The sequence below is a fragment of the Anguilla anguilla genome, chromosome 7 (assembly GCF_013347855.1).
Source record: "Anguilla anguilla isolate fAngAng1 chromosome 7, fAngAng1.pri, whole genome shotgun sequence".
NCBI classification, from domain to species: Eukaryota; Metazoa; Chordata; class Actinopteri; order Anguilliformes; family Anguillidae; genus Anguilla; species Anguilla anguilla.
In genome coordinates this window covers 56859644-56872436 of record NC_049207.1, presented here as the reverse complement: position 1 = coordinate 56872436, position 12793 = coordinate 56859644, and the positions used below count along the sequence as shown (strand labels likewise).

General features: G+C 49.7%; 1 protein-coding gene across 8 annotated transcripts in view; it reads left to right on the top strand.

Annotated features, from left to right (window-relative positions):
• Window positions 1-12793, top strand: part of slc10a7 (solute carrier family 10 member 7) — a 61858-nt gene that overhangs the window by 47723 nt on the left and 1342 nt on the right. For 5 of the 8 annotated variants that reach the window (XR_004766304.1, XR_004766305.1, XM_035427479.1 and 2 more), the window contains exons 9-11: window positions 87-138; window positions 490-563; window positions 11526-11671. Coding sequence is in view for 6 of the 8 variants with exons in the window: in XM_035427479.1 (XP_035283370.1) it covers window positions 87-138; window positions 490-563; window positions 11526-11671 (272 nt within the window). In the remaining 2 variants the exon portion in view is untranslated. Of the gene's footprint in view, window positions 1-86; window positions 139-489; window positions 564-11525; window positions 11802-12793 lie in introns of those variants that run through there. The other 3 variants (XM_035427483.1, XM_035427478.1, XM_035427482.1) reach the window with 3 other exon arrangements.

The window sequence follows — 12793 nt, the reverse complement described above, 5'->3', positions numbered from 1 at the left end:
ATCAGCCTTGTTGTTTGTCATTTTCTTTAATAAATGGTTTTCTGTTTCTCTGTCCATCTCTGTGTCTGTCTGTCTGTCTCCCGCAGTCTTCTCCATCCAGCTGGGCTTCATGCTGCTAACATTCCTCTTCACCACGCGGTACGTATCACGCCCTCAGAGCTCGCCAAACTCCTCCCCCCCACGCCCCGTATTCCTCCCCCCCGCGCCCCGTATTCCTCCCCCCCGCGCCCCGTATTCCTCCCCCCCACGCCCCGTATTCCTCCCCCCCACGCCCCGTACTCCTCCCCCCCGCGCCCCGTACTCCTCCCCCCCACGCCCCGTATTCCTCCCCCCCACGCCCCGTATTCCTCCCCCCCGCGCCCCGTACTCCTCCCCCCCACGCCCCGTATTCCTCCCCCCCACTCCCCGTATTCCTCCCCCCCACGCCCCGTCTGGCCCAGAGCCGCGAGATTGACGTCTCTGGTTTTTATTTCCCACACTGCCTTGCAGGAAGAAGTCAGGGTTCACACCTGCGGACACTGTGGCGGTCATGTTCTGCTCCACACACAAGTCCCTGACGTTAGGTAGGTGCTGCGCTTCTGCTGATACTCTGGGTTAGTGTTGGGGTTGGGGTTAGGGTTAGTGTTGGGGTTAGGGTTAGGACTGTCTGGGCCAGTTGGGTTAGAGTAGGGTTGGGGTTAGGGTTAGGGTCGGGGTTAGGGTTAGGACTGCCTGGGCCGGATGGGTTAGGGTTGGGGTTGGGTTAGGGTTAGGGTTAGGACTGCCTGGGCTGGACGGGTTAGGGTTAGGCTAGGGTTAGTAGTGGTTTTTTACCACGTCATGTATAACACATTTTTATGAATCCACATTCCTTTAAAAAATAAAATTGGCCACCAAGCAGTCTGACAGAAACAGTTTTAATGTTGAAAGAAGTGCACGCAGACGGAATTAATTGCTTATTGTTCTGACGGAAGCCAAATTAAGAGGCTATGATTGCTTCATATGGGATGCTGTATACTGCACGTGCAGAAGTGCTGTTTGGGTGAGTAGATGGAGTTCCGTTTCGTGTGGCTGGTCTCAGAGTGCAGAACCGTCTTCATTTGAATAGCCATCCGGCGTAAGTAGCGCGTGCATTTTTCATGTGACCATTGTGCAGGAGCCTCTCCTTACTGTACTGAGGTTGTGTAAGTGGCAGAGCAGAGGGGAGTGATGGTTAAATATTAATCACATCGCTAAACACCACTCTCACGTTAATTAAGTCTTGAGTGTCCAATAGATGGACTGATGGGTTTGATAATCCATCAGGAAAACAATGAAAGTGCAGTGGAAAATCCCAGTGATTAAAAGACTTTTGGAATGCAATGGAATTTCATGGGTCAAATGCAATTGATGAATTGCTCCATTGTGTTTTTTCTCCTTATTATTGTTTTGAAGCAACATTGCATAAGGTTATATAGGAGCATTTATGGCAGTATTTTTCTTGTCTGTAATCTGTGTGTGTTGTATTGAAGCATTTGGACACTGAAAGCTCTTGAGTGAAGTTTCTTGAGTGAAGTTATCCCCGCAGAAACAGCCTGTGATGGCTCCACGTCGCCAGCTTATGCTGATTAGCCTCTGTGTTACAGTATCTGGAGCATAAAACGCTCATATAATATTTATATATGCACTAAGCAGTATTAAAAATTTAGGAACCCTAAATTGTATTAACCTGTAATAATAATGACACCGCCTTCTCACTGTCACATGCATCCTCTGCGTTTATCTGACTCTATATACTCACCCTCATGTGAAGGAAAATGACTGAAAGCTTGTAGGATAGGAGAGGCATGTGTGCGTATACACAAGCATGCTGGAGTGGTATTTCATTCATTTAATCATTAGCGCTGTGCTCTTATCGTTAGCACTGCGCTCTTGTCGTTAGCGCTGTGCTCTGGTCGTTAGCACCACGCTCTTGTCGTTAGCGCTGTGCTCTGGTCGTTAGCGCCGCGCTCTTGTCGTTAGCACCACGCTCTTGTCGTTAGCGCTGTGCTCTTATCGTTATCACCACGCTCTTGTCGTTAGCGCTGTGCTCTGGTCGTTAGCACCACGCTCTTGTCGTTAGCGCTGTGCTCTGGTCGTTAGCGCCGCGCTCTTGTCGTTAGCGCTGCGCTCTTGTCGTTAGCGCTGCGCTCTTGTCGTTAGCGCCGCGCTCTGGTCGTTAGCGCTGTGCTCTTCTCGTTAGCACTGCGCTCTTGTCGTTAGCACCACGCTCTTGTCGTTAGCACTGTGCTCTGGTCGTTAGCATTGTGCTCTGGTCGTTAGCGCCGCGCTCTTGTCATTAGCGCTGTGCTCTTGACGTTAGCGCCGCGCTCTTGTTGTTTGCGCCACGCTCTTGTTGTTAGCGCTGTGCTCTGGTCGTTAGCACTGTGCTCTGGTCGTTAGCACTGTGCCTGAGGACCCATAAGTGGCGAATGGTGGTTTAAATGTTAACGCCACTGCTGTAACGTCAGCGCTCTCTCCTCCACGCGCTTGCTCCTGCTCAAGCCAGCCTCTCCCAGCTCCAGAGCGGCGGGCCGATCTGTCGCGTTTGTCCCGAGGAAGCGAGCAGCCGTTGAAAGTTTGATGCGTCCTGCGGGGCCCGGCCCGTCTGCAGCGGCTCGGCCGTGCGGATGCGTGATTTACCCCCTGTGCCAGGAGAGCATAAACCCGCGGCCCTGACAAGCATTTCTGCTCCTTTCATCATGGCTCTTTACTGAGGCCCACTGCACAGGGTCATGGGGGCCACAGGGGGCTACTGGACAGGGTGGGGGCCCACTGCAGAGGGTCATGGGGCCCGCAGGGGGCCACAGGGCGGGGCCTCACGCGAGGACTCACAGGTGTGTGTAATGAGCTGCTGTTTACACCACTCATCCACCCAGCAGCCGTGTGCGTTAGCATTGAGTGAAGAGTTCGCCTGTGTCAGCGTTAGCGTTAGCAGACACGATTGGAAGCTAGGCAGTCTGTTTGAGATTTGCTCTGTACGCCACGCTTGTCCCTGATTGATCGACGACTTTGGGGACAGATTATGTCTTTTGCTTGTTGTGAATGCCTACATCCCAAAACACTATTTTATCTTCCTTTCCTGTGGAAATCGGATTCTCTGGCTGATTCCCCCACTCCCCTTTTTTTTTTTTTTTTTTTTTACTCACTCTTGCATCAGGTTTGAGTTTCTGTTCTTCCTTCCACAGAAACTGGCAAATTAAGATACTTTACACTTTAACATTTCTGTTTAATTTAAAGATAAAAGTCAGCTCTTTTGAACATGTGCTATGAATGTTAAGTATGTTTAAAATAGTTTGTACCAAGAGGAAGAGGACACAATAATCTGAGATGTTCAGTTGTATAAATGGGAAGGTTTTATTTTTATTTTATTGACCCGGTACTTAAGCAGGGTGTCCTGCTGAGACCAGGAGGGGTCACACAGTTTCAGTTTGCTTCTGTACTACTGCCGGGCTTTACTGCTTTGTCCCGCTGCTTTGTCTGAACCAATAGAAGAATGAGCCTGTTGTTGCCTTCGTTATGTAGAAGTGTAGCATTGGGCACTATTTTATACAGCAGCAATGAATATGGGCATTCAGAGCTGTGAGATCCGTACACATCCGTACATTGTCCTGTGCCTGTTACGGCTCGGGAGGGGGGGGGGTAGAGGGCCTGTTATGGCCGGGGGGCGGGGGGGTGGAGGGGCGGGGGTGTAGAGGGCCTGTTATGGGCTGGGAGGGGTAGAGGGCCTGTCAGCTCACCCCAATCTGGCCTTCTGCTCCCCTTAATGATGCTGCTAATATGTTCTTTAGCTGAATTAGATTCATGGCTTTCATTAGAGCGCGTGCCAAGGTGTCTGCGCTCCTTTATCCATTCTGCTTTAATGACTGCCTGTGAGGAGGGGGGGATTGGCCACCCTTCATCATGAGGGCGGTCATTGGGGGGGGGGGGGGGGGGGGGGCAGGGTAGCAGGGCACAGCCCAGCTGGTACCTCTTTATAATCCCTGCCCCTGGAGACTGGAGGAGGAGGACTCTGGGGACTGAGGCGGGGGGGGGGGGTGGTGTGGCTAATTTATTAGAGCCCCTTTTTTGCCCTTCCCCCCGTATCCTCATTACTATCAAACCCTCATAACAGTCGGGGTACAGAGAGGGAGCTGGGGGGGTACAGGGTGCTGACGCCCCGGTCTCTGAGATCAACCTGTGGGAGTCAGGGCTGGGAGTCTGCCGATCCATCTACAGTAAGTAAATGAGGGCCCTACATTTATTTACGGTATGAGAGACTACTCCTGTTCCACTGCTTCAAACCGAGACTACTCCTGTTCCACTGCTCCAAACCGAGACTACTCCTGCTCCACTGCTCCAAACCGAGACTACTCCTGTTCCACTGCTCCAAGGAGAGGCTGCTCCTGTTCCACTGCTCCAAGGAGAGGCTGCTCCTGTTCCACTGCTCCAAGGAGAGGCTGCTCCTGTTCCACTGCTCCAAGGAGAGGCTGCTCCTGTTCCACTGCTCCAAGGAGAGACTACTCATGTTCCACTGCTCCAAGGAGAGACTACTCATGTTCCACTGCTCCAAGGAGAGACTACTCATGTTCCACTGCTCATAGGAGAGACTACTCATGTTCCACTGCTCATAGGAGAGACTACTCCTGTTCCACTGCTCCAAACCGAGACTACTCCTGTTCCACTGCTCCAAACCGAGACTACTCCTGTTCCACTGCTCCAAGGAGAGGCTACTCGTGTTCCACTGCTCATAGGAGAGACTACTCCTGTTCCACTGCTCCAAACAGAGCACCCAGCACATGCCTGCGTTTCAGCAGATGTGTGAAATCTCCATAAGTGAGACTTAATTATGTAATTTAAATATTGCCACTTTCCCCCCCGCTGACTTCAGATGGATTGTGGTGCAGCTACTCTGCTTTGTGTTCAAAGGAACAGTGTTACCCCAGCCGTAATGAATTACCCCTACACAAAGAGCTGCTTGTGCAAATGTTACATCTCGCCAGATGTTATTCCTGAAAGATACATTTCTTCTCGCCCTGAGCTCCACAATTTAAATAAGCATTTAGGTAAACCTTTGTACCTTTTCTGCCTACCAGGGGTGTCAGGATTGGAAGTGGCTGAATCAATATCAATCCGCTCTCCTTGTGTCAACAAATTTGAGATACTTTTTTTAATTAAGTCTAATTTGCACTTAAAAGTAACATGCAAAGCGTTTGGGGCTTCTTTTCCTTTTTTGAAGTAAAATACCGCAGCATTTGCAGTAGCTTGCGCCTGCTTGTTGTGATTGCTGTATTTTATAGAATATGGAACTTCACTCCCCCATATAAACATGAAATAAACATGTGCTGTTATGAGTGTATATGTCTGTGTGTACTAAAAATGCATTTGTGTTTTTCTTTTCATAGGTGGACTTATTTGTATTCAATTTGTGTTGTGATTTTTTATTGAAAAAGCTGAAGGACATATGAAACATTGTGATATGAAGGAGCTGGAATTGGATATGGCTGAATGTCAGCTCTGTGTGTGAGGCTGAGACAGTACTGAACACAGTGCAGGGCTGCACTGCATTAGGTGGTACCAGTCAGGTGGTACTCTACCTGTGAGGTACCAGTCAGGTGGTACTCTACCTGTGAGAACCCAGTCAGGTGGTACTCTACCTGTGAAAATCCAGTCAGGTGGTACTCTACCTGTGAGAACCCAGTCAGGTGGTACTCTACCTGTGAGAACCCAGTCAGGTGGTACTCTACCTGTGAGAACCCAGTCAGGTGGTACTCTTTTTGTTTCAGTTTTGTTTTACAGTAATGTGCTTCAAACAGTATTTGCAAGTAGTATAGAACATCCCATAAAGGCAAGTTGGTTATTATAAAGTTGTTTATTATAATCAGTTCTTTTTAAAAAATAAACCTGCGATATATGTAATAATGCTATAACCAGGATTCTCTTTGCTATGTGAAATATCCAGGAAAAGAAAGTCAGCATCACAGGCAATATACTGTGAAGAATATTTGTATATACATTGTGTATTACAAGTCATAAAGTGCATTTACAACTAACTGGTGTATTTAATTAATCGGAGTTATTACAAACTAACTGGTGTATTTAATTAATCGGAGTTATTACAAACTAAACGGTGTATTTCTCAGAGTGATTAGGAGTGGGTCTCCTGTGTCTCGTCATCGGTCTGTGAGAATCTCTGCTCCCTGCCGGCTGTGCCGCAGTGGCTGCTGGGTAGGCAAGGCGACTTTGCCTGCAGCGGTACAAAAACGCGCATCAGAGAGAAACAGTTGTTTACTTTGTTTGAACTGCGCAGCCTCGCCCCTGGGGGCGATGGTTCGCTTGAAGTGCGGCATCTTTCCTGCTCGTCTCGTGACAGAGAGACGGATGAATAACAAAGACGCCGTTCCCTTTTCTCGGTCCTCGAATTATTCATTTGGCCCGTTAGAGTTTCAGCTGGGCGTGAAGCGGGCGCGACACACAAACTGCATTATGTTGTTTTTGCGGCCGTCAAGCTCATCCGTCTTTAATGGCGGGAGAGTGGCGGTATGGCGGTGCAGCTGGAGCGCGGGGGATGAGTGCGTTGCGTAACGGTGTTAAAGTGAGGAGACGCGGGCGCGCTGTGACCTGTCCCGCCTCCTCTGGGCTCTGGTCTGCGGGCGCGGGCTAATGCCAGCGCTACCCGTCGGCTTTCCTTTATCTTCTTTATTATTGGCCATAAAACACAGTGGGTCCGCTTAGTCAAACTGAGCTTCATACCGAATAGCTCTGTTAAAAACTATTTTCCATTAATATGTATATCTTCTAAGCATCTATATTTTGCATGTTTCATGTGTCTGTCTACTGTAGGCCCTCCCTGTCAGTTGTCATGGCCTTGCCTTGCTGGAGCCTGTGATGTTGTTGGAGAGTCGTCCTCCTGCCCCAGAGCAGTAGTGTGGATTAGCCCAGGCCTCTGTGGGTCTGAAGGGTGCACTGTGGGCCAGGCTTGTAGGGCTCTGCTGGGTTATTTCTCATGTAATAAATGCTGAAGGGAGACGAGCAGGGAGGTGTCCTTGCCTGTGGCCTGTATGGAGCTGTAAAGGTTTTGAGAGGTTTAAGATGCTTTTTGCACATACCCTGTAGTGATGTCTACGCAGAATCCATCTTCTTTGAGCTTGCTTGGCAGTTCTTGGCGTGAACTCTAACACTGCTTTCGGGCATTCTGAGAGTGAGACTTCAACAGGGTCTATGTCTCAATTGATGATGTTATTTGTTTACTTGGCCAATAAGTTTGTATTAGGGCTTGTATTTGAGATATCTATAATTCTGCTGACTTTTATTTTGAATATCTTGACCCCGTGAACGGCTCTGAGATAAGGTGGTACAGAGCTTGTGTGATAGCCACACAGCTGCTGAAGTCTCTAAACTCCACATGATGTGTTTTATAGCGCGTTTGGAAGAATAAAGACCAGGGCATCTCAGAATCACTGTGTGAAGTGAGAATGACGTGTTTACCACTTTGCTCCTGAGCTGCTGGATTTCCTGCGATAAAAACAAAATTGCCGAAGATTCTGAGTGAAAGACAAGCCGGCCCGGGATCAAAGACAAACAAACAGCCGGTGAGCGTGAGTACAGGTAGCTGGGCGGCCCGTCTCACCTGGCTGTCACTGTTCGTCTGTTTTTATCAGCGGTGGCTCTGGGGGTGGGGCTCTGGGGGCGGGGCTCTGGGGGTGGGGCTCCATGGGGCGGGGCTCTGAGGGGTGGGGCTCCATGGGGCGGGGCTCTGGGGGTGGGGCTCTGGGGGCGGGGCTCTGAGGAGTGGGGCTCTGGGGGTGGGGCTCCATGGGGCGGGGCTCTGGGGGCAGGGCTCTGAGGGGTGTGGCTCTGGGGGTGGGGCTCCATGGGGCGGGGCTCTGGAGGCGGGGCTCTGGGGGGCAGGGCTCTGAGGGGTGTGGCTCTGGGGGGGCGGGGCTCTGAGGGGTGGGGCTCCATGGGGCGGGGCTCTGGGGGTGGGGCTCTGAGGGGCGGGGCTCTGAGAGTGGCGGTGGTGCCGTGCTCCTTATTCCTGTATAAGAGTGAAAGTGCAGCCGTGCTGGGAAAGCTAACGTTAGCAGCGGCTCTCATCCTGGTTGCTTTGCCTCCCCCTGTGGGGGGGTGGGGGGGGGGTGATACTTAGACATCGTTGGCAGATGTCACTTGAATCTGCTCCTTCTGGAGTGTGCAGACATGTCAGAATCTGTCGGGTAATTTTTTGACAAACGTGTCACGCCTGACACGGAAAGGGGGCAGGGGTGCATTAGGAGATCTCCCCAGCGCTGGGAGGGGGTAGTAATGCACCCCCGGAACACGCTGGGAGGGGGTAGTAATGCACCCCAGAACACGCTGCTCATCTCCTCACATGATGTCTGGCTTTATCACATCTCAGGCAATGCAGGGCAGATTAGAGACGCTTCTGATGGTGCTTTTGAGTGCCCGGGCTTGGGGTCCTGCCGAATGCGTGCACCGCTCCCACATGTCATTCCGCCGCGCGGCGAGGGTCCTCGCTGGGAACGACACGAGACCAGCGGAGCGGCCCTCTCAGTGGCGAGCGGCAACGCGATACCGCCATGATCCCGCCATGATCCCGCCATGATCCCGCCATCAACCCGCCATGATCCCATCGCAATACCACCATGATCCCGCCATGATCTCACCGCGATACCACCATGATCCCGCCATCAACCCGCCGTGATCCCGCCATGATCCCGCCATGATCCCACCATGATCCCGCCATGATCCCGTCATGATCCCACCGCCATGATCCCACCATGATCCCGCCATGATCCCGTCATCAACCCGCCATGATCCCGCCATGATCCCGCCATGATCCCACCATGATCCCGCCATGATCCCGTCATGATCCCACCGCCATGATCCCACCATGATCCCGCCATGATCCCGTCATGATCCCACCGCCATGATCCCGCCATGATCCCACCATGATCCCGCCATGATCCCACCATGATCCCGCCATGATCCCATCATGATCCCACCGCCATGATCCCGCCATGATCCCACCGCCATGATCCCACCATGATCCCACCGCGATACCGCCATTAAACTTCCCTCTGAAGTCCCCGTCACATGTCCTCTGCCGTCTCCCCGCTCTCATAGAGACGCTCTTCTCCTGTCCTCATCAGTTGTTCATGCAGTTTGACGTGAATTTAATCCATTTGCCTGGCTGCTCTCTCTGTGACGTGTGGTGTAGTTCGCCTTGACTTCCCTTTAAAATGCTTTTAAAATTGATGCCAGCCTAAAATGTATAATATATAAATACATCAGATGTTGGCCTGATGTTGTTGTACATAATTCCCTTTGAAAAGGGATTTTGTTCATGTTTTAAGTGTACCAAGACATAACACATGCAGTTACAGTCACCCCACAGAGACGCGTCTAACGCTTTAGGACAGTTAACGACACGCAAAGTCGCTGCTTAGCACAGAGTAACATCAGAACATATTTACTGAGCGCCCACACTGGGGTGCACACGTCAGTCCGTCCGCTCTGGATTGTGCCAAACTTGCCTTGACTGGAGTGAAATTGCACAGAATGGAATTCCGGAAATTATCGCATTCGGGTCGGGAAAAACGAGAGGTAGCTTGCGAAAAATGTCTTTGGGAATTTACAAATCCAGTTACAGCTAGTGTAATTTTATTTCGTTGTGTATCCACCAGGACACTGCATTGCTCCTTAGCTGTGTTGGCTGTAAGGACCTTTGTGCCTGTAGTCCCTGTACAAGTGACAGGAAAAACAAACAAAACACTGATCCTTGGTTGTGGAGATGTACACGTGGGATTGAGAACAAGGCAATATTATTGCATATGGATACAAAGCAAACAAAATTAGTTATGAATAGCAAAATATAAGTTAGTAATAACTACCTACAGTAAAGTATGAATTAATGTCAGTACTGATGTCAGTTAATAAGCATTGATATTTTGAAGCAGTTAAAATGTTTAACACTTTACGAATTAAAATCACAAATACGTGATTAGAACGTTCTTAACTGAACATTCTAGAGCTGATGTCACAGTCACTACTGGTAACTGAAAGCCGTGGAGTTCTAGAACACTGACCTACAATTAAAAAAATATTTTTTAAAAATAACATTCCTGAAAAACTCTTCAGGGTTTAAGAAGGGTTAAAGAAACTGAGCTGGGACAGATATGGGGGGGGGGTAAAATATACTGGATCCAACTGTAGCTGTGAGGGGAGAACTGCCCCCCCCCCCCCAGCACATCCTGCGCCCTGCCTGATAGGTAGCAGCCTGGCAGTACTCCATCGTTTCCAAGCGTGAGGACGACCTCTCTGCGTGTGGCCCATTGCTGATACGATGCCATTTACAGCGATAGCACCATGCTGCCAAGACCTGCCCTCCTGCTCATTAATGCCCTCCACACTGTGTTATGAGGCTAATGGCTACCGTCTCATCTTTTAGCACCAGTGCCAGATCCCTTTTAATCCGTCTAGTGTTCCCTTTCGATCTTCATTGATTTTTTTTTATACTGTAAAATTTTTAAGTGACTTGGTTTAAATTGGGTTGACACTGTGACACTTTCCTCTGAACAGGTCCAGGAGCTATGGTCATATGTGATGGAGTTTGACTGCGCATCTGTTTTAAACCCAAAACATTTATGGGAATGACTTGTGGAGTTTATTAATGTGCAAGATATGGCCTTCTTGGATTCCGTTTCATTTGCTGAAATATCTTCTATTGTCCATTTTTGGATAAAGGGAATTAATGCACATGATGCATTAAAAAACATTAAAAATTGATCAAGTTCCATTTAAATTCAAGGTACGTGTCACTTTGTGTGAGCATGGCTGTCTCTTTAAGTAGTAAGAGCTGTCTGTTCCGTGCCTGTCTGTTTACAAAATATGTGTCTGCAAATGAGAGCTGGCCCCAGCAGACCAACCCCTTGTATGAATGTGAATAATAGATAAATAGTAGATAAATAATTCCTCTCTCTGAATTATTGACTACTCTCAGAATTCACGTTAAGAAAGGGGGAAAGAGCACACAGACGGGTAATATTGCGGGTCTTTCGCCGTTGTTGTGGGTTCTGGGAGAACGGGCAGGGCGAGCAGAGAGGAGCGGGACGGGGGCATGACCTCGGCGTGGGGGGGCAGGGTGGGGCGGGGTTGGGGTTTACTCAGGCTCGTTTGCTGAGGCTGATTTGCTGAGACTCGTTTGCTGAGGCTGATTTGCTGAGACTCGTTTGCTGAGGCTGATTTGCTGAGGCTCGTTTGCTGAGGCTGATTTGCTGAGGCTCGTTTGCTGAGGCATTGTCATGCACACAGCCCAGGGCCACAGAATGCACAGACTGATGCACAGGACCGTACTAGAAGGATGAACTCTATCCCCATGCTGAAGATCCTGTTTCTGTTCTCAGGTATCCCCATGCTGAAGATCCTGTTTCTGTTCTCAGGTTATTCCATGCTGAAGATCCTGTTTCTGTTCTCAGGTATCCCCATGCTGAAGATCCTGTTTCTGTTCTCAGGTTATTCCATGCTGAAGATCCTGTTTCTGTTCTCAGGTATCCCCATGCTGAAGATCGTGTTTGAGGGATATGAGCACCTGTCACTCATCTCTGTGCCGCTGCTGATATACCACCCGGCCCAGATCCTGCTGGGCAGCATTCTCCTGCCCACCATCAAGTCCTGGATGATCACCAGACAGAGGGTAGGGATTCAGCACCTGCACACACACACTCATGAATAAACACACACACACACACATAGATACACACACATATACTCACACCCACACTCACAGACACACACATAAACACACACATGAATAAACACACACATCAACACACACACACGCACACATAGATACACACACATATACTCACACCCACATGCACACTCACAAACACACACACAAATATACCTATACACCCTCATACTCATACATGCAAGCACACACCCACATATAATGTCCTAATTGCTTTATTCATCTTTTAAAATGTAATTTGAGCATCAAATAACTGTGAATCACTGCAGCCCTTAACTGTGAGTCACTGTAGCCCTGAACTGTGAGTCACTGCAGCCCTTAACTGTGAGTCACTGTAGCCCTTAACTGTGAGTCACTGTAGCCCTTAACTGTGAGTCACTGCAGCCCTTAACTGTGAGTCACTGTAGCCCTTAACTGTGAGTCACTGTAGCCCTTAACTGTGAGTCACTGCAGCCCTTAACTGTGAGTCACTGCAGCTCTTAACTGTGAGTCACTGTAGCCCTTAACTGTGACTCACTGCAGCCCTTAACTGTGAGTCACTGCAGCCCTTAACTGTGAGTCACTGTAGCCCTTAACTGTGAGTCACTGCAGCCCTTAACTGTGAGTCACTGCAGCCCTTAACTGTGAGTCACTGCAGCTCTTAACTGTGAGTCACTGTAGCCCTTAACTGTGACTCACTGCAGCCCTTAACTGTGACTCACTGCAGCCCTTAACTGTGAGTCACTGTAGCCCTGAACTGTGAGTCACTGCAGCCCTTAACTGTGAGTCACTGTAGCCCTGAACTGTGAGTCACTGCAGCCCTTAACTTTGACTCACTGTAGCCCTTAACTGTGAGTCACTGTAGCCCTGAACTGTGAGTCACTGCAGCCCTTAACTGTGACTCACTGCAGCCCTTAACTGTGAGTCACTGCAGTGACTTGCTAAAAGCAGGTTCACAGAACCCCCCTGCATGTAGTACTGTGAGCAAACGGCTGTGATCACCTTTGGAACAGGACAGCGATGGAGCGCAGGCTTTCAGACCCATCATGCCCCTGGAGCCGTCTGCAGCACGTGAGGATGTGTGGT